Here is a 22,381-nt window from a genome sequence, read left to right on the forward strand (position 1 = left end):
GTCATTTGGCTCCATCTTGTGGTCATATAAAGTAAATGCAACTGAAAGTGAACAGCGTTGCCTCCGTTTTGCCGGATTCCCAGCCAAGTTAAACTACACGTCAGTAGAAAACCTGTACTGGTGACTGGACGTGTGCAGTGTGCGTCAGGCGGTTCCCGGATGCACCAAACAGAAACATGGAACGGGTAGTGGTGGAAGTGCCGATCAACAACGGTGAGATACATTACCATGTCCGCGTAACGCGACTTTCAACCACTTATATTAACATGTCCTGAACGGCGTTTGGTGCTTCTCTTGATCCGTGCGCAAATTCTCCTCCTCCTCTGACGTGTGGTTCGGCAATGAACGTGCTGCAGCCTCTGTGTGTAGGGCTATCTGTGCTTTGCAGGCTATTTGTCTCGTTTCTGTGTATAGCTGCAGGCTACTGCAGTGCTTTCACTTGTACACAGTGTAGCACAGCGGTGACAGAGCTCCTGTCATCTGTCAGACAGCAGTTCTGCAACTGACAAAATGCTTTCATCACCAATACAGGCCTTATTTATTCCCCATCGTTACATATATTGCATTAGATTAAACTTTATCATTTCAGAGAGTGCAAATACTGATAAAGCACCATACACACGCATCTGGCTTGTTAGTTCAGTGCGTGGTAATAATATGTAATTACATGAATGGAGTAGTTTTTAAAGCTCTCATCCTCATCTAGGATAGATCAGTTTAACACCACTTGCAGTCTTATGCTAGGACGTATATTGGTGTTGGTCCAATGATAACAGTTGGTTTCCTAGGTAACAGTGGATTCAGCAATTCCATCTACATCTGTTCAAGTTGGACTTGGTATCTATTCCCTCTCAGTGGGATCATTTAATAGTTTCCTTTCTCAAGGGTCAGAGGTCAGAGCAATTTTGAAACAGACCCTCACTGTGAACAATGGATTTCATACTCAGTATCTCACCTCACTGTGTTTCTAAAATGTATTTAGGCTGCATCTATTTCATTTTATTCTGTCCTTTTCTATTCCCTACTTCAGGTTTTTCTCTTCCTGGCCCGTCCACAACCCCTCGAAAGCGTCAGGTGCGTTTTTCAGCGCGGCATGACATCATCCTTCTGAGGGAGGTTATCGCCCAGAACCCCTTCGTCTCTAAAGAGCCAGGTTCGTCCAGTTTCCAAAGGACTAATTTGTCTGAAAACACTAAAAACTGTTTAGATGCAGAGAACTGCAGAGAACTGCTTTACAAATTTAGATATGTCAAAAAATAAATTGACATTTAATCTAGCAAAAATAGTAATGGTAATACTGATCTATCTTAAACATTGGTAGCAACTATGCAATTTTATATATATATATAATATATATAAATATAGGGGGTTCTTTGTTGAGCTGCCTTTTTGTAAAAGCATTCAAAAATCATTCAAGAAGAAATCCATCACATAAAAGACAGAGAGACCAATCAAAGGGAGAACATGATTTGCATAGCATAAAAGACATCACATTGACATGCCTGTGTATTCATCGGTTACAAAGTCAGTGGCCTTTTTTGTCCACGCTGTGAATTCATTCATCTTCATCAGGACGGATCTGGGCCCGTGTGGGGGAGATCATCACTGCAGCCCTTCAAGATGAAAGCTTTGAGGTGGATGCCAGGAGGTGCAGAGAGAGGACCATGCTTTTGCTGGACTACTACAAGAAACAAGACTTTCCCAGTCTGCGCAGGTTGGTTCAGTCACTATGAGCAAACTCTTTCCTAAGGAAATAAATGGTTGTGTTGTGACTTGGAGATGTGCTGGGCCTCACTAAAAAAGAAACATAAGTTTAACGTGTGTGTGTGCTTTTGGTGTACTCAGATTTGGAACAGAGAGGTTGTACGCCCAAAAGGAAGAACTGCTCCATGAGGTTTTGGAGCTCGAGGCTGAGAAGGGGCTTCTAGTCAGCGGGGAAAACACAAAGTACCAGGTTGGTGTTGTGTTAGCAGATAACTATAGTTAAACTCATCTGACATCAATAGTGAAAGAAATGTAGAGGGAGGTTTAGTGCCCCTGAGCTGGTTTAGAGGGGCAGATTGAGCTTAAAGTTACAGCTTCCATCACACAGCTTCATGCTGCAATGTCTTAATTCTGTCAACAACTGTGGTGAAGAAGGTGTTGGTTAAATAAGCCCAAGCTTAGGACCTCCTATTAACTGAAGAATTCTCAGGTGTAACTGCTTGAATGTTTTTAAAATTGCCACACATAGTCCGGTAAGAACTGGAGAAGAAGATATCCTCAAATGGTACTTAATTAATTACAACATACACACAATGCAAACCACTCTCTATAAACTGAATTCCGGTCTGTGAACTGACGTGTGGTTTGTATAACATGATAACAGTAGAAATAACATGCATTAATTGTCATCATAATAATGTAACTCTCCACTATTCATTTACATGAAACAGTGATTTAATAACACTGAACAGAAATAGTTTACATACGAATTTGACTTAAGTATTATGTGTCCAGCAGCAACATATTAAGCAAATATAGAGCTAAATCCATTCCACAAGCACAGTTACTGCACCAACTAACTGGTTTTGAGTTGGGTCATAGATACATTAAACAAGATAAATGAGAACTATATAACAACTATAGGCTACATAAGGCGCATAAAATCAACTAAAACTATGGATTTAACAGGCAGGAAATAACAGTTGCATTCTTAACAGAATGATTTACTTACAGTCTCATGGACACACGACTTTAGTTCACAACTGACTTCTACAGTTAAAGAGGCTGGAAGACTTGATCCAAACGGTTACAGCCTTCTCTGATTGGTCAATGCCTCAATTGGTACTTAATTCTACATAGAGGTGCAGAAAGGAAACTTATAGAAACAGTCTATTTTTATTTGTCCACAAGGGGGCGATCAAGGACCATGCAAGAACCCCAATGCTGACCTTTGCAACAGCCTCCCCCAACTCGCATGGCAAAGTTGAGACGGAAGAAAGGTCAGCAGTCGTCACTCTCGGGCAGTTTTGGGAGCTTGATGAGTTGAGCCACTGGTCTGGTATAAACTCTCTCCTTAACCTGAACTTGCACGGTTCTTAGTTTGCCATATGCTCCTGGAAGAACGGCTTGGATTTTTCCAACTGGCAATAGGGCTCTGGGAAGTTGTTGGTCAATTACCATGTCAACATTTCAAACAGCTAGATCTGCGTGGTCTTGCTTCCACTTCTGGCAAGCTTGGAGAGTTTCAGATAAAACTGCTCCAGAACTGATAAGGACGTGGCTCTGTCTCCATCTCCTGCGGCTAAGGAGGTCTGTACTTGAGTAGACCATCTGTGGTAAAGATGAATCAGGCCGCCCCATCAACAGACAATTGGGAGTTACAGGACTTGGATCAGCTATGTTAGATGAAACATAACCCAATGTCTTTGAGTTGATGATTCCGGATGGCAAAGTTTGCTGTTGAATTATCTTATAAAGAGTTTTGTGATGATATGTTGTGGACTGAGTACAATGGGCTGTAGAACATCTTCGTCAATATGATCACATCTGCGAAGTTGCCCTCCCACATAATCTAACTAAACTTGATGATCAAACTTTGGTGACAGGTTCAGCAGTCTACTAGTTGCAGATACAGATTTGCCTCCTGACAGCAGCACAAACTCTTCTGGAAAGCTCTCTCTCTGACCCTGCCTTATGAAGGAGTGTTCTGGATCCTTATAGTCATCCGCAGTTGGAATAAATGCAATGTCAGCCGCCCCATGACATGCTTTCACTGTAGCTTCCATGAGGTGTTTATAAGTCTTGAATATGTTGGCATCATGCAGTGATTGGCTTGTATCCATTGCAATGTTACCACAGAAGTTAGTCTTACGTAGCTCTTCAGGGTTCATCACATGTAGACACATAACGGGTGACTGGCCACTCGGGCTGCCATAAGAAAGAGGGCCCCTGGCTCCACCAGTTGTCCACATTGATCTGTGATAATGTTCTCCCTTGAGTGATGTTGTTGGCTAGATCCTCGGCAGATGGGACACAGCACCATGCTTGGTGGTCTGTTGACTCTTGGATGTCCACCGCTCTGGTACCAACAAACACCCTGTATCGACATGATTCAATTACGAGCCACTTTAGGACAGTAGTGGAATCAGTCCAGAATGTCATTCGACTAATGGTCAGAGTGAGCTCCTTTTTTCTTCTTCTTTGTGCTCCACTGAGGTGTGGGATCGATTTTTGGCGCTTTGGTGCTACTCTTGATCTGGATGCCATTAAAGCTACCTGGATCTGCCCTTCAGTGTTCTCAGAGCGGAGACAAGCCACTGCCCCATAGGCTTTCCCTGAAGCATCTGAGAAGACGTGTATGCTGTAAATGCAGTATGAGGAATTTGTTGGGGAGTGGACATAGCATCTTGGGAGTGAAATGTTCAGTAGCTGCTTCAGTTCACTCTCCCACTTACACCATGGGTGAAGGAGGTCTTCTGGGAGAAGTGGATCATCCCAGTCTCGCTTTTTTCTCCAGATACATTGTTCCAGAATCTTGGCCCTTGTGGTGTAGGGGATAAGGAATATAAGAGAATCAGGACACCCGTTCTCTATATGGACAATGTTTTTTTCGGGAATTGTTCAGGTGCTGCCGAAAGTTCCGCCAGATGTCCCTCATTTTGGCCGGATGTCTGTCACCTTCTGCTTTCTTTGTGTTGTCATTTTGAAACTCTGGTGGATTTATGAGGACTATGGCTCTGCAGGTTAAATCCAAACAACTAGCTAGACTGTCTGTCCAACCTGAGTTTTCTGTTGCACGATTAAAACAACCTTTGAACGTTCTACCAAAGGATATTTTGCAGAGACACCGTTGCTCTGTTGTGATTGTTCTCTCTGGTGGCGATAGGATAACGCTTTATTGGAACTGAGACCAGCCAGAGAAATCATCTGAGTAAGCAGATATGTTTATGTTTTCTGTAATATTACCACTTCCCATTTCTGTGTCTTGGTGGAAGAAGTTAACTTTGATTCCAAATCTGCACATACAGTACCACTAACACTAGTACTGCTGCTACAACTACTGTAGTACTCTAGTAGTTGCTATCACTATACTAACTGCTACCGCCACTGTTGGTAACAGGTTCTGCTGTCGTTCATAATTCTCATTTTCTTTGTCCCTATTTGCTACGTCCCCCAGTTGTAGAAGTTATATTTTAATCTTGCCTTCATCTTTTTTTAGGATGATGAACTGAGAAAGCGAGCCCTAGAAGAACTAAGTCTACCAGAGCAGGACAAACCCAACATCACCATCACACAAACACCCACTGCAGGTAAAAAATCTAAATAATATGCCATCCAAAACCTGTCTTTTAAGTGTAAAACATTAGACATTATGTGTCTTGAAAGATAGAAGTCTACAGGGGAGTGTTTACAGCTAAAAATGCAGACTTTGGTGGTAGTAGTTTAAATTACTCTACCCCAACTCTCCAGTTCAAGTGTCTATATGTAAGCAAGTATTTGCCCTCACCAAGTGCCCTTCAGCAATGAGAACCTTCCTGCCTTCCATGTTGCTCTGTATCTGACTTTTCCCTTCAGAAATAGGTACCTTTTTTACATTATTACTGTCACAACAGAACCAGAGGAAGACCGTGAAGAAATGGTACACCTTTCAGCGGGGCCCATGGCCAAGCAGCCCTGCCAGTGCTGCTGCCAGACTTACTCGGAGATTCTCAGCTTCCTGGAGAAACGCTCAGAGGCGGAGCAACGGCTACGAGAGGAGGAACTTGCCCTGCGCCGGGAAGAGCTGGAGATTCAAAGGAGTAAGACATTTGAGGAGTAGTGTGGTTTTAAATTCAACCTTGTGTAATAGCTTTCATTTTGTCTGGTTATTTTTTATGTTTCAAAGTGGATTTTCATTAAATGGATACAGAGCCACAATTTTTCAAAAACCCAAACATTACTTTTTGGGGCATTTTTAGGCCTTTATATATAGGACAGCTAAAGACATGAAAGGGGAGAGAGTGGGGAATGACATGCAGCAAAGTGCTGCACGTCTGAGTTGAACCCGGTCCGCAGCGTCAAGGAGTAATCCTCAATATTTGGGCGCCCGCTTTTCTAGCTGAGCTATGTGGGTGCCCAACACAACATTACTTGACAGGATGCTTGTAATGTAGCATTTGCCACAAGATTTTCAGATTAAGTTATTATGATATCAATTGTAAGTAATCTGGCTCTAAAAGAACTTGTTAAATTTTTTATCCTAGGGAAAACCCGAATAAAGTTTAAATAAAAGTTAGCCTAATTGTCATTTTGAATTTCCATTTATAAAATCTGAGAAGTGGGCAGCCATTCAGAGGTCTGGAACCAGGCTACAATAAGACAATGAAATAGAAACCATTACACTGGAATGAAGATGTATCAGTAGAGTCATTCAGGGAAATTCTATATTTATAAGACTTGTGCAGTTATCAGAGTAAGTTGAAAACAATGTCATCATCCTCAAGGGGTATTGAATTATAGATTTTTGTTGATTTTTTTCATTCTTAGGTAAGATCACTCTAGAGAGGGAGCGTCTGGGAGCTGAGAGAAAAGAGAGGGAACGGAGATTTGAGCTGGAGAGCCAGGAGAGGCAGGTCATCTTGGATCTGCTAAAAGAAAAGGTGCTGAAAGGCTGAAAATTGTATCACCTGGAATTTAATGCCATCTTTCAAAGCTGGAAATCGGGAAACAACATAGTTGACCACTTAAACGAGGAAGAAAACCAAGGAAACAGGAAGTAAAAAGATCAATGGTTGTAGGGTGTTACACACAGGTTATTGTAAAATAACTAAACCAAATGGAGGGTGGTAAGCCAAACAAATTAGTAATGTTGAGTGTCTGGGTGTGTGCAGGCATGTATTGTGTGTGTGTGGTGCACAAAGTACCAAAAATACATTAACCTGCAGACAGTGTTCAAAAGCTGCACTAACTTCCTAAACCAGCTGCACAAAGCTGACCCATATAGATCCCAGTAGACACAAAGCTGCACAAAGCTGACCCATATAGATCCCAGTAGACACTCACTGCCTTCTGTGCCTCATGGCAAAGTCTGGATGTGGATTTTAAAGCATTGCAATTGGTGGAGTGTCACCTAAGAAATGGAATGCAGAACAGGGTGTGTGTGCGGTGTCTTAGGTGCGGCCATTGACCGAGCCAAAACTCACATGCAGGATCACTGTTGCACCAATGAGTCCTGTTCACACCAAGGGACACCATTATTTGTGGTGCCAGGGTGAAGGAAAACAAGGAAAAACAAAGAAAAGCGGTTTTCAAGTAGTTCAAAATAAAGTTAGGTGCAGCTCAAGCTTTTGAAAACCATGTAGCATTTACCATATTAATGGTTTCACACATGCTAGGTTCAGCCACTTCTTTTCAAATTAAATTTCTTTTTATTAAAATAGAAGTAAAACTATATTTTAATGACTGTGAATTCACTGTACAGTAAGCACTTTTGTACTGCAAACAATACAAACCATCACATGGGTATCCGTATTCTATAGATAATACAGAAACAACTTTTTTTAACTGATGTTAATGTCACAATTGTTGTACACTAATTTTGCTATAAGATAGTTAATAGTCAAATGTACTGTATGTTCTCAATATAACAATATTACATTAACATGGAAGTCATGACAGAACACTTTTTATTACATTTTCCATGGCTATATTACATAACACTTGCTACTGTGACTTTCTGTAAATTTTTAATAAAGAAATTCTATTTTTCCCATAACATAGCCTAGGTTGTATAAATTGAACACACAGATTTTGCCTATTTTCTATTCTGAAAATAAAAAGGTGGCTATGTTTGTGTGAAACTATATTTGTCAATTTACTACAAAGAGTGATTGCACATGACTCCAGTTGGCATTCCAGCTCTATGTGGTAGAGATGTTCCGATACCACTACCATTACCAATACTGCCTAAAATGTTGGTTATCGGTATCAAGAAGTACTGGAGTTTATCCACCGATCCGATACCACGTAATAAAGCCCTAAAGAAAATCTACCTTAAAGTAGTTTATTTATGTCCTATTTCCGTTTTAACTGTATGTCAAACTGGATTAAATAAAGTTCTGTTGCGTTCAGTGTTTGTGTTTGTTCATGTTTCACAAAGAGTTTAACCGGAGCCAGACCGTACAACAAAGCTAGAAATCATGTCACATCCATACAGGCATAGTAGTATACAGTTATACATTATAAAATATATGACTCCCGGTATGGGATCAGTACTAGGGGCGGCTTTGGCAGTCCCATGTCGAAGTGTCCTTGGGCAAGACACTGAACCCAGAGTTGCCTCCAGTGCTGCGCATTGGAGTGTGAATGTGTGTGAGTGTATATCTGATGAGCAGGTGGCACCTTGTACGTCAGCCTCAGCCACAGTGTATGAATGTGTGTGAATAGTGAATGTATCCTGCATGATGTAAAAGCGCTTTGAGTAGTCGTTAAGACTAGAAAAGCGCTATATAAATACAGCACATTTACATTTACATTTACTCAGTATCAGCCGATATGCAAGTTGAGGTATCAGAATCGGTATCGGGAAGCAACAAAAGGTATCGGACCATCAATACTATGTGGTTTTAAAATGAGCTTACCAGTATTTATCTCACCACAACTTAAGCACTTGCACTAATTAAGTATTTCCAATTTCATTCTACTTCTACACTTCTCCTCCAATTCAGTGTAAGATGGAAATATTTTATGCTAAATTTTCCTTCAATATATTTAGCTATAAACTGTAGTGACTATTTTGTAGATTCAGATTTTACATCCAAATGTTTGTTTAATCTGCCTGCCTATCTATCTATCTATCTATCTATCTATCTATCTATCTATCTATCTATCTATCTATCTATCTATCTATCTATCTATCTATCTATCTTTCTTTCTTTCTTTCTTTCTTTCTTTCTTTCTTTCTTTCTTTCTTTCTTTCTTTCTTCACTTTAGTTTATAGTCCCTAAACCCAATGTTTGCCCTACTAGCCTGCTGCTCTACTTACCAAGCTTATGATCGTGGATGTAGACTTTTAAGGTTGGGATATTTATGACGAAACATGCCAAAACCACATTTTTCAGTCGTTGCCCTTTATTTTATGTAATACAAATCCTACGCACTGATTGGTCAGAAATATCTCTTACACGCCCTCTGTTGTTTCGATCTAGTCTCCAATTGGTTCTCTTTAAAGTAATTCCTTATTCCACCCACCCAATGAACGTGTTTTTCCCCCTGCTGAGGCTGCATTGCTACGAAGTTTACAGTGGCCACATTTGGAGTTTTGGAGTTATTCTGTAGCAGCGCACAGAACAGTTTTGGTACATTTCACTTCGTCTTCTTGGTAACATAAACCGGTGTGTAGCCATTGTGTTCTGAAGACGAGAAAACGCCTGTGAGCCGCGTGGATACAGAGAGCTAAGCTTTCCATCTGCTGACGATTTACAGGTAGATGGGAGATTTGTAGTGCTGGTAATTGTTCTCGCTAACACGTGAACGAGCGCTGCTCCACTTTACTGTGGAGCACGTGCGCGTTGTTATTTTAGTTTACAGTGTGGCCATTCACAGATTCAGTAAGTTGTTCTATGTTTTCTTACTAAAATATTCTTCTGCATGGTGGAAGTCTATAACCACCCGTAGTTTAGTTTAGATGTTAGTGTGAAAACTGTTCTACAGGTAATAAACTGAGGATTTTGACGCTTGCGGGGAACTGAACCAAAACTACCACATTGATTCCAAAACAACATGCCCATAAGGCATTTTGGGGGTCACAAGTCTCTGGTCTCTCTTTCTCAAACTCCAAAGCTTTCATATGGTTACAAGAAAATGAATCGTTCAAGAAGTGGCTACCGTGTTTTTTCTGCTAACTCCACCACCGTCTGCACCGAGCTGGCCAAAAAGATCACAGAGTAAGTAAGGCAAAACTATCATAATTCATTTCATTCAATGTCTGCCATGGTTTGGCCTGTTTTTGTTACATGCCATGTCCCTGACAGCACACCTGGGACTAATAACTGCAGGGGACCTGAGGCAGGTGGGTGTATAGCCCATTGTTTATACACACACACAAACACACACACACACACACACACACACCTGCATGCACTACCCTATGATATTGTACAACAGCTGGGTTATCCACATTACTCTTACATGCAACACTCTACGACAAACCACAGTTAGCAGTTGGTCTCCCTTGATGGCCTAACTATTTCAGTGGATTTTCCAACATGAATATATTCAGAAGTTACACGTCTTGGCATGAACGTGATCAAACTTTAACACATTCAATGTTACGTTGTTAAAAATATTGGAAACTTTAGGTAAACATCTATCATCCATCTTGCACTGTTATGCCCCTGTCTGAAAAACCTGTTGTTTTTACTTAATTACCATTTCCTCTTTTAATTTATCATCACACATCACCAGTAAAAACACATTATTCACAACGCCATAATAAAGATGAAATATTTGTCATCTTAGATTGTGATTTATTGAGGATTTTTGGTGTGGGAACTTCAAAATACCTTTCAATAGGAATCTTTGTATTTAAACAAACTCACTGTGTTAATCCTGCTCTGTCAAGGTAGTATGCAGGGCATGGATACTGTACACGGGATGTTACTGTGTCTGTCAGCTATGCTTTTTTACATGGGTATGATTCATGGGGCATTTAAATGGCTGTTGGTTTAGCAGAAGAAAATAGTACAACCAGGGTAAGATGCATCTGAATAATATGAAAATAAAAACAATAGGAAGTACCTGTTTGTAGTCCTAATGAAAACACTGACCCAGATCTCTGCAAACACAAACAAGTTGGCCTACTGAAAACAGCGAGCAGCCCTGCACAATTATCAGGGAGCCAATCAGAAGTTGTATTGGTCACACAGCGGAAAAGAGCTCAGTTTTTTCTGTTTGTCAACATTGCATGACATTGTTATGGAAATGATGTTGTCATTGTGGAGACAAGATAAGTTTTCTTATGGAGCAAAGGTTAAGTAACAACATACAGAAAATGCTAATGAATACTCTACTGAAAATTTACTCTGAGGTGCATGTGGTAATTTTTGAGACCATGCAACTCCTCACTGAATATAACTAATGGAAAGCAATTACTTGAAAGAGAATACTTAAAGGAAGTGTCCAATATATCCTAGTCATTAAAGATGAAGGCATTATATATATATATATATATATATATATATATATATATATATATATATATATATATATATAAATGTTGAGGGATTTAAACAAGGAGCTTTTTAGGCTGTGCTTACTGTAGCTTCCTAATGGCACAAAGCCAAGCCCTCACTAATCTGTGTTGTGTATTAAGTTCCATCAAGTTCATTATCTATCGTTGGCACTGTTATGTGACAGTTTGGTTTTTAAAATTACCAGCATCATTTATTTGCCTAAGGCACAGCTGTATTCATGATGCCTGGGCTTGCTCAGAGTTTTACTTGATGCAACAGGATTATTCTGCACTGAATGTTAATATTTAGCTCAGTCTGTTCGGGCCAAGTGCTTTGTGCGGATGTTTTGATGTTTTTCATCTTTGAACCTGGTAACAGATTTACAGTCTTGTCACATTTACACAACTGAACTTAACAAAAGATTCAATGTATGGGTTTCCACATTTTTCCCAAATCACTCAGAGCTCAAGTTGATGCTGCTTAATAAGGTATGTTTGTGGTTTTCACTCCCTGCGGACTGTTTTTTCCCCACAGACGCTTGGGTGTGGAGTTGGGAAAGTCAATGGTTCATCAAGAGCCAAACACAGGTAAGGCTGATCAGTATCGTTATTTACATAAAGGTACGTGTCAGATCAAAGGTGAATTCTGCAATTTTTCAGAATTATTTTTGCTATTTGAACTCAACACCTGAACAACACCCTTCAGTGCTCCTTCAGATCATTAGGATGTGTCAGATTTACTGTCCCTTTTTGCTTCCAGTTCCTTTCTCTTTTTAAATCCATAGCTTTTCCCCTGTCCTGTACACAAACAGAATTGTGTTGTGTGACTTGGTCCGAGCCACTTTGTTTCCCATTTACAGAGCTAGGGCTGTGTACAAACACTAGGTTTGTACATCTCTACCTTTTATAAGACAATCCAATATGTATGTAGATACATGGGCTACAATACGGTTTAGGGACGATACATTTTACTATGGAAAGTTTCAGTCCAATTCAATGTTGAATTGATTTGGTACAACTGGATGAGATACCATTTAATCTGATATATACAGTTTATATTTGTTTAATGTAAACACATTCATTTCCCATTATAAATGAAAATAGGACAATTCTATAAAAGAAACATTGCCTACCTTCAAATAAATATATATTTTGTAAAAGGGACCAGGTAACAGTAAAGCTAGGACATGCTAATATTATAACTTCAACTAGGCACTTATGATCAAATAATTAACTAATCACCTCCATGCAGCCTCCTTGCTACTCTAATCTTAGAGACGGTAACAGTAAGGATTTGTACACCCGAAATCAAAGCCTTATTGTTCTTCAGTGTAAATGCTGGACAGAAAGCTAGCCTACCGGGAGGAGATATTTGCTAAATTTAACAAAACCTTTATTGGATTAGAATCGCATACTCCACTTTTTAATGTGCTATGGTTTAGTGTTGTCTCATTCAACTTTGTACCGGTTTTTGTTATGTTTTCAGAGACTAGAGTGGACGTGAAAGAGTCTGTCCGTGGACAAGACATCTTTATCATTCAGACCATTCCCAGGTGAGACAGAAGGATGCTCATGATGCCTTAATCGCCTACAGTACATTAATAATAAAGGATCATCACTGTGATCTGATGATACCTCAGAGACATGGCATTAGGGCTGGGCAATATATCGATGTTGTATTGATATTGTGATGTGAGACTAGATATCGTCTTAGATTTTGGATTTATCGTAATATGTTAAATGTTGTCTTTACCTGGTTTTACAGATTGCATTACAGTAAAGTGATGTAATTTTCTGAACTTACAAGGCTGTTCTAGCTGTTCTATTATATACCTTTACCCACAAGTCATTAAATCATTTCTTCACATTTTGTTAAAGCACCAATGGTCAACCATACAATATTGTCGCAGTATCGATATTGAGGTATTTGTTGAAGAATATTGTGATATTTTATTTGATATTAATATAATGTTTGATTCACTCTAATCAATCTTTTTTCCAGAAACTGCAGGCAGCAGTTTATCAAAAAGCTCTAAAAAACCTAGTATCCACTTGCCTGGTTATAAATGAACCATCACAATACTAGCTTTAGTATACACACTGTATATGTAGCTATAGTTTATCTTTGCAGCAAGTAAAACAGGAAGAAAAACGATAACTATGGCAATATCACTTCTGCCACTTTTCTCCTCTGTTTGTCCTTGTAAATCTGGTTTTTGCTAAGATAAATAGGAATGCTCTGAAAGATAAATAGAGCTCACAGGAGGGGACATCATTTTGTTGGATCCCTTGTTGGAACAAGCTGCCAAGGCCAAAATGGCTAGAAACAGTACAGAACAATACAGTATGCTGTTATACCAACAGCTTTTCATCTTTTTCGAAGTAGTCAAACTGTCCTAGTCATCAAAATAACGGACATTATGGGGGTCTAGCTCACCACCGCAGTACAGAGTTTTAGTTTCTAGCCAGAAAGGATATGGATTTAAAAATGTTTCAACTTGATCAATGATCACAACAGCCAGAAACATTCAACATTTGGCTTAGGGCTTAGAGGAAATGCTGGTTGAGGTGGAGTCTAATAACAGGGCATGTGAAAAACAGTTGAATTCTTAACAGACAGTGTTTACTTTATTTACAGTGGTTTGTGGGATAGTGATCTTGTTAATGAGCATTAAATTATTGAGTCGTCAATCCTCATCAGCTCATTAACATATCCTCTTGTACCTGTTTGGATCGTCTTTATGGTCGACTATACGCTCAGACTGATTCACTACCAGTACTGTTTATCCGGGTTGTGATGTCTGATGTAAACTCTTATTAATGAATGCGTTGTTTCCCAGAGATGTCAACACGGCCATCATGGAGCTGCTGGTTATGGCCTATGCCCTGAAGACGTCCTGTGCCAAGAACATCATTGGAGTCCTTCCCTACTTTCCTTACAGCAAGCAGTGCAAGATGAGGAAGAGAGGATCCATTGTCTGCAAGCTGCTAGCATCCATGTTAGCTAAAGCAGGTATGGACTGGGTGTTGTAATTACCCTATGTCATTTTTCTTTTTTTTTAAGTTGGAACCGGTTGTTGTTGCCCAATCCTACTATTAAGGCAGGGTCACATGTTATGACGTGATGTTTGTCTAGGTCAGTCGTTGTTGACAGTTGGCAAATAGAATTGTATAGTTGTAATATGTAAAGATTCAAGGCAGACTGCTGTCCATGTTGGTTTTGAAGCAAGAACATGCAAAACAAAGTTCTCGCAGGATTTGCAGGGGCTTGTAACATGAGAACTCTTGTTGTTAGTTGTTCAGACTTTTGTCTAGTGTATTCACACCGACGTATACTAAAGACAAAAAAAATTGTGCAAGCTGGTAGGAACAATCTTTATGTGTGATTTGTCCAGTCCTTGTAAGCTCCAACTAGTCTCCAGGTTATTCCTAAGCTTTAGCTGTGCATAGAATAGAATGCCTTTTATTGTCACTAAACACATGTACAATGTGATTTAAAGCAACTCCTTTCCAATGCCAACATTTCTTAAAATAAATATAGCAATATGGACTAAAAAAAGTAGTGCCAAAAGTTCTCAGCTGCAATATACATACTGTACATAAAAGACAAAACATGGCAGAGATACTTAGAGTTGTGTGCAAATTAGACAGTGTGCAAGTACGTTGCATAGTTTATGTTAGGCAGAGGGCGAGATATGTATTAATTTGCGCACCTCATTACTTATAACCTTTTATTTTCAATACCATGTCAAATTGTACTAATTTGCCTGGGAGCGCTGTAATTTTGTGCTTTAAACCACTGCATGAATATATTCTGAAGCCATACCATCTCATGTGTGTATATATTTGGTGTTGCAGGGCTAACTCACATCATCACCATGGACCTCCACCAGAAAGAAATCCAGGGCTTCTTCAGCTTCCCCGTTGACAACCTGAGAGCTTCCTCTTTTCTCATTCAGTACATCCAGGATGAGGTGAGGCTGTGTTACAGTAGACACAGGCACAGCAATGATAATGTCTACTGTACACGAATGGATGAATTTTGGAACTAGTATTCAGTTAAACAACATTTATTCTTATGCGAGATCTCAGTTTTATATTTTATCAATTAAAAGAATGTTTCTCCTTCCTCAGATCCCAGACTACAGGAATGCTGTAATTGTTGCAAAGTCTCCTTCAGCTGCCAAGAGGTAACAAGAAAGCCTGGGTCCTTTAAGTCCTCTGGTTGCATTCTCTGTTTAAAACAAGTGCACCACTTATCCTACTGTCACAGTGGAAAGTTTCTTTCTTTAGTGTCAAATTATGCATAAACTTTTGTCTTTTCATTATACCATTTTATCTTTGTAGTATGTTTAAACTTCTGCTCTTTTGTGCCTGCTTATTTGTTTGTATGTGTTGTATTTGTCAGTTCCTTTGACTCTTGTGTGTCTATGTGTCCGTCTGTCTCAGAGCTCAGTCCTACGCTGAGAGGCTGCGGCTCGGGCTGGCTGTAATGCACGGAGAGGCCCATCATTCAGAGTTGGACATGGCTGATGGAAGACACTCTTCCCCCCTTGTCCCGCACCACCACAGGACACACCGGCCTGGAGCTGCCATGTAAGACACACAACACAGCCACATGCCTGCTTGCAAGTATCATCGTATTCTGTTACCTTTTTGACACTCAGTTACATATATTAATGATGACATTACAGGAAACAAATCAGTTTTATGAATGACAGATTCTGTATTACTAGTGGAATGTAAACAAAGTTGCTTCAATGTTGACTCCACAAATTCTTTCAAGCCTGCTCCTCTTGATCATGTGACCTGTGCTTCACTAAAAAACCAAGGAAGTGCCTTGGATGTTTTTCCTCCTATTTTTGGCATTGCTGTGCACGCTCGGCCAAGAGAGCTCCTCAGTGAAACAACAGTGGCAGTAACCTCACAGGAAGAATCTCCAATTGCTTGTTGTTTATTGTTACCAATGGGGCAAATGCCATGTGAATGCCTGGTCAGAATTGTTTTCTGGTCAATCACTAACAGTTTTTCTTTGTTTATTTATAACACGGGTCATGCATGCGAAGTAAAAGCCATCCCCTCATCTATATCTTTTTCTATATCATGGTGACTGTTAACTTAACAGCAGGGATTTCATTAATCATTTAATATATTTAAAATGATGGAGTGTTTTCTTTGCCAACAAAAAACTCCCTTTTTTTACAACTTGTTTAATGTCAAGGCTTCTTAGAATGTATAAACTTGTCTTGGTCGAACAAAGAGCAAATGTGCTGGCAGGTTCAACTCTTTTGTAGGGTGACATGGATAACTGAACTTCCAGAAGGGAGATTAGAGGGCTTGAGTTTGGAGCTTTGTGCTTTGTGCTTGGACAGTAAGAAGCATTAATGCCAAGGTACATTGCCATCTGATGCTCATGTGTCTGTAGCCACAAATCATTAGCCAAACTTTAGTTCCCTAAACTGTTAAACATAACCAATGTTTTGGTATCTTTTTATATTTATTGTTTTGTTCTTTGTTGCCTAAATGGCCCGCTTAAGACCAGAGTAATGCCACTGCTAACCCTGCAGTAACACACACACACACACACACAGTTTTCTCAGCATGTTACCGGTCAGGTCTGCCCCAGACATTGTTGAAGCCAGCTAAGTAATACTGCAGGCAGTGAGTTTTTTCTCCTTCTTTGACTTGGAAATGTCTGTCTCTTCTACAGCAGTAGCTGAGTCACACTCATTACTGCAGTGTCTCTCTCTTTCTCTCTCTCTCTCTCTCTCTCTCTCTCTCTCTCTCTCTCTCTCTCTCTCTCTCTCTCTGCCTTCATATTGATTACGTGAAACATCAATTCATGGTACAAAAAGCCTTCTTACCCCTAAACACAACTGCACTATTCCCTGGGATGGAGTTCCCAAGTATGATCATAATGCTTGAATCCATTTGTGCTTCCTTTTCATGCCTCCTTGCATGAAACAACTGAATGAGTTACTGAGGGCTTCCACGTCAGGTCACATCTAAACATTCAAAAATCAAATAATCAAAATAATGGGTGTTAATCGTATCTCTGTTCCATCTAAGAAAGTAAAAACAACCTTGCCAACAATAACTAACTCCCATAAACCTTTGTGTGATAAAGTGTAGGCAGTGATGATGGTTGGGCAGCAAAACTTGATTTATTGAGTTAATTAATTTTCAATCACCTATAAATATGGCTACCTGTCTGACCTAATGTCAGCTGGAATAGGCTGCATCCCCAAAACCCAAAGGATTATTAGTGGGTTCAGATAATCAGTGGACGGACCAATTGAGTTTTGTATCTATTGATGAAAATGGTGACAGCACAATTGCGCTAGCCTCATCTTTAAATTACAAATTGCAATTTATGACACCAATTAGTGCAGAAAAATATGAGCTGCTGCCCCACACCATGCAGAATCTAAATACTATAAACAAGTATGTCAGCATTACACTGCACTGTAAGTTCAGATCTACAGCATGCATGTCTCACACCAGTGCAGCAAAACAACCTATTTTATTTGTTGCCTTTTCCTCGAGCTAAATCCAAACTGCCTTTTATAATTGATGTCTTCTCAATTGATGCAAGGTATTTCACACACTGACCCTAGTAGCTTCAGTTTTTAAAGGAAATTAGGGTCAGTACTTCGTTTTTTTAACTAATCTATCCAACAACAGAAATACAAGAGGTATGTTAAGATTATTTTTAATTGAACTTGTCATGCAAGTTTCCATCTGGGTCAAACAGGACTGTTTACAAAGAAATTCAAATAAATGAGGAAATGAACAACAGGGTTTCCCAGCCTAATACAAGTATGTGGGCAGACCTGTCTCTTAAAGCTAAGCAGTTGTTTTGTGCTGTTTGTTCTGTATCTTATTATGCTTTCATATTGGTAAGGTAAAATACTTAAATACTTTACATAGCTGGATGGAAACTTGGAAGATGCTTTATGGCATGGTCGGGACCTCAGTGTGGGGGGTCCTACAAGTCAGCTTTGAGACCTGGATCGATTATTAACTGAAATACCTTCAAGAACTTTGGACATTTTGAATATGCCTGTTGGAGTTGAGTGACTTCCATTTGGGGGCTATATTTGAGCTCCAAGATAACTTGTAATTTGTTAAAAATAGTGTTTGATTAGATTCCAACTAATGATCAAACCTCGTCCGTGGTTCCTACAAAAGGCTCTGCTCTACACCCACTTGTCCATCTACCGCTATACCAAAAGCGTCCACATGTAACTGCACCATGTAAACCCATTTTAAGTCTTGATTTGGATTTAGCATACATTTCTCCCACAGATAAGTAGCTGGAAGCATTCTGGCGCAGAGCTTTTCTTGCATGATGTTCAAAACCTAATCCCTTCTCCCCAAATTTCCCTTAACATTCTCTCACATCATAAAAAATGTTATCTAAGGATTCTGTACAAAGTAGGTCTAGATAACACTCCAACATTCTTTCATCTGTGTCTTTCAGTGATGATGGCGAAGGAGAAGCCACCCATCACTGTTGTTGGAGATGTAGGAGGCAGAATCGCCATTATTGTTGTAAGACCTCAAACTTTTATGTGATTTGCTTAAAACAATTTAGGAATCATTCTTACAAAACATCTGTATCAGAAAATTTAGTCTGGGAAATTGTTTTAATGTTTAGGTAATCCTGTCATACGGTTTTAAGTATTAATCCTTAAATTACCTCATTGGGGGGTTAATTTGTGTGACAGATTTTCCATTTGGCATTTGTTAGTTGTTACACAGATCTTGTGGGCTTCAGTGAGTTCATTGCTTCTGCTTAATTTCTTATAAAGTGGAGATTACCACAAAATATCACAGCATTGCCAAGTACTGTATTTCTCTAGATTTTTGTGATTCAGGTTAGTCATGCCACTTTCCAAAACACCTTCTCCGAAATGTCAGATTTTTATTATTTACACCATGACCTATAAACCCAGAAAATGCCATCCTAAATGACGACATTCAGTTATCCAGTAATCCAAATGTATTTATCCTTTTTCCTTGTGTGATACCTAACCATGTTGCCATTTTCTCAGGACGATATTATAGATGATGTGGAGGACTTTGTTGCAGCCGCAGAAATCCTGAAGGAGAGAGGGGCCTACAAGATCTACATCATGGCTACACACGGCCTGCTGTCTGCAGATGCACCAAGACTAATAGAGGAGTCTGCTATCAATGAGGTAAAATCCATATATGGCTCTTTTCACTGATGTTAAAGGTCCAATATGTAATTTATTTACTGTATTATATCCAAAAATGGCCCTAATGCATCATCAGATATTAAGGAACCGTGGTAAATTGAAATACTATCTTTTCTGACAACAATGCTAATGCCCGTATTTTCTCCTTTTGTAATTTCCGTTCCGTGATGGAATTTCTGTTTGTGTTTTGGCCTGTGTCTTGTTATCAACTGCCCAGTGTGACAGCCAGGCCAGGTTGCCAGATTTACTTGTAAAAATGTAAACCCAGCATGCTACAGCTGTAACATTAGTACAGCCATGAAAGCAGCATACAAACAAACAAACCGACCAACAGAGGTAGATTATACCCAACCTAAAAAGTTGAGTGACCAGAGAAGTAACAAACCCTGGGTAAATATTGTAGATGTATTTAAAAGATGAAGACAGCTTAGGGTCCAAGACCCCAAGTTGGCTAATTTCCTCCTAAGGACGGCAAGGTAGTGTTATTTTTACCGGTTCCTGCCGTGAGTCTAAGCAGAGGAAGTGTGTCTGTCTGTCGGGTGGAGAGCTCTGCGTGCATACAGGGTTTTATGACAACATAGCCAGCATCTATTGTTAGCTACTCCGCTGTGCTGTGAAGTCATGTCTGGCTATTTAAGACAAGCTAGCAACATTGGTGTGGATGCTGCGGTCTCAGCCTGGCAACCAATGTGAACTTTGGGTCTAAGTAGGATGGGGTGGGGGGGAGACAGCTATCCCCAGTATTTACAATTCGTACTCTAGTAAGTATTTTAAACACTATCTGTCAGTATTACATATTACACCTTTAACATTCAAAGGTGCATTAATAATGCATGTCAAATTTGGGAAAATTAGGACAATGTTGACCGTTGGAAGCTTCGATGTAATCCTATCATTTCAGCACATACATTATTTTGCATTCTTCCTAAAAAAACAAGATCACTTAGATTCTCACTCCTGCATATGCCTTTCACTATACTGCTTGTATTGATTTATCTTTCTTAAGCAAAGAATTGTGGGGTTTTAACTCCATATTGATATATGCTCAATCTGTAAAACTTTGTGCATGTCCTTCATGGTTATCTAGAGCTTTGATTAATGTCTCAGGGAGGTATGAAGCCAGAGAAAGAAAACATTACTCAAAACACAAACCTAATGACAGCCTTGAACCTTAACAGCGTGCTATCTTGTTTACTTATGCCTTGACCTTTGTCTGTGTTGATTTATAGGACTTTCCCCCCCTAAATTCAGCCTCTCATTCACTGTATAGTTAAAATGGGTAACTGTGAAGAAGGCCTGTGAATTCTGGGGAATCCTATGTCATGAGAGTGAGGTCTTGACATTAAATAAATACATAACCTTGTTGAGGTTTGATTATATGCAGAACACTGTGCTAATATAATTTCCATGGGCCATTTGTAATTCATTGATTATTCCGAGGTTACGTAGCACCTAGAGCAGACCAACCAATCAAATGCTCATGTTTAGAGTTAGACAGTTTAGGAGAAGCCCCATAGTGCTACCTAGACTCAGAGCAGCAAAGTCCCTGTAGTCATAGAAATAGGCTGAAACAAATGCTCTAAGGCTGTTGTATTGTACCTCCAGGTGGTGGTGACCAACACTGTACCTCATGAGGTGCAGAAACTGCAGTGTCCAAAAATCAAAACTGTGGATGTCAGTATGATCCTGGCTGAGGCCATCCGGCGCATCCACAACGGAGAGTCCATGGCCTATCTGTTTCGTGACATTGCTTTGGATGATTGAGGCAACACACACTTGCATTTACATTCCTGCACATGCACGCACACACACACACACACACACACACACACACACACACACACACACACACACACACACACACACACACACCGATGACCAAGAATCAAGATTGAACAAGTTTTGCCTCAACCTGTTGTTTCTGTTTGTTTTGCCGATGAACATGTTTTGGCTGCATTCACTGAATGTGACATATAAAGCAACTCAAATTGCTTTACTCTTCTGATATGTTACACATTAGGATTGTACAAACAAGACAAACAGTTTCACTTCACTAATATATGCTTCCTACAATCTGAAATCATAAATAGCACAACATAATGTGTCATGTGCATCAACTCAGTATGCCACTGAATTTGGCAAATAAAACAGTTGGGGGAGTGAAGTTCTGTGTTTGTTTTTTTTGAACATCAGATTTAAAGTGACAAACGCTTGGACATACAGTACATGAATAACTGGATGAATGTAGCACAGTACCACAGGTGTCATTCATACATTTATGGTTTGCATTTTGCATTGGAAGTGAGAAGATATGACTGAAACCGCCAGAAATATACAGTAGAATGGCTTTACACCTAAACCTGTGCTTTCAGTCGCAGTTTCAGTCACAGCTGAGGCTGGTTGCTTTATGAAGCATGGAAAAGAATGAAACGTCAAACTGCAGTGTTCAGCTAAAGTAAGATGAAAATGTTCATCATTAAGCTTGTGCCAAAGAGCTCTCCATTCCATCAGGTGCTTTGTCATTTTACGGTTGCAGTATGTGTTATTACAATGAAATAAACGTCAGACTGACTGACATGTGAGGTGCATTGTTTTTAGAAAACAGTATTTAGAAATGTCTCATGATATTTTGTCTCTACAAGTTCATTACAAAAACGTTTGTTTTTGTAAAAGAGGAAAAGATAATTGTAAAAGTCAATACTATCACAATACCTCTAGAATCGCAATAAATAAAAATCACAATACAAATCAAATCGGAACTCAGGCATTGTAAAAGAATGGAATTGGGACAAAAGCATATTGTCCAAGCCGTAGTACAGCACTTATGAGGAAATACAGTATGATATATGTACCTTTTGTGTCTTAAAATAATTAGATGGTAGATGAAATTTAAAAAAACAATCTTCCACTGTGGGTGTACAGTAAATGATCATTGTTAATTAACCTTTAACTGACATTTGGT

General features: G+C 39.5%; 2 protein-coding genes across 3 annotated transcripts; both read left to right on the top strand.

Moving 5' to 3' along the window:
* The first annotated feature begins 34 nt into the window (after positions 1-34).
* si:dkey-45d16.4 (trichohyalin) lies at positions 35-6,984 on the top strand. Of its 2 annotated transcripts, none has more exons than XM_034857499.1 (7): positions 35-213; positions 1,031-1,153; positions 1,573-1,714; positions 1,846-1,954; positions 5,204-5,294; positions 5,595-5,783; positions 6,511-6,984. In XM_034857499.1, exons 1-7 carry the CDS (start codon positions 177-179, stop codon positions 6,636-6,638), a joined length of 819 nt encoding a protein of 272 aa, XP_034713390.1. In that variant the 5' UTR covers positions 35-176; the 3' UTR covers positions 6,639-6,984. The 2 variants fall into 2 exon arrangements, with proteins under 2 accessions (XP_034713390.1, XP_034713400.1); XM_034857509.1 differs by having other exon boundaries at positions 36-213; positions 5,598-5,783; positions 6,511-6,761.
* Positions 6,985-9,218: 2,234 nt separating this feature from the next.
* On the top strand, positions 9,219-21,583 carry LOC117935361 (phosphoribosyl pyrophosphate synthase-associated protein 1-like). Its single transcript, XM_034857486.1, is given in 12 exon segments — positions 9,219-9,908; positions 11,730-11,782; positions 12,681-12,747; positions 14,035-14,207; positions 15,053-15,168; positions 15,329-15,384; positions 15,644-15,751; positions 15,753-15,790; positions 18,678-18,748; positions 19,252-19,398; positions 21,025-21,215; positions 21,270-21,583. Coding segments are annotated over 11 exon segments (1,152 nt in total). The 5' UTR covers positions 9,219-9,744; the 3' UTR covers positions 21,184-21,215; positions 21,270-21,583.
* Positions 21,584-22,381: the final 798 nt, after the last annotated feature.

Source organism: Etheostoma cragini, chromosome 2 (assembly GCF_013103735.1).
Source record: "Etheostoma cragini isolate CJK2018 chromosome 2, CSU_Ecrag_1.0, whole genome shotgun sequence".
In the NCBI taxonomy this organism is placed as follows: Eukaryota; Metazoa; Chordata; class Actinopteri; order Perciformes; family Percidae; genus Etheostoma; species Etheostoma cragini.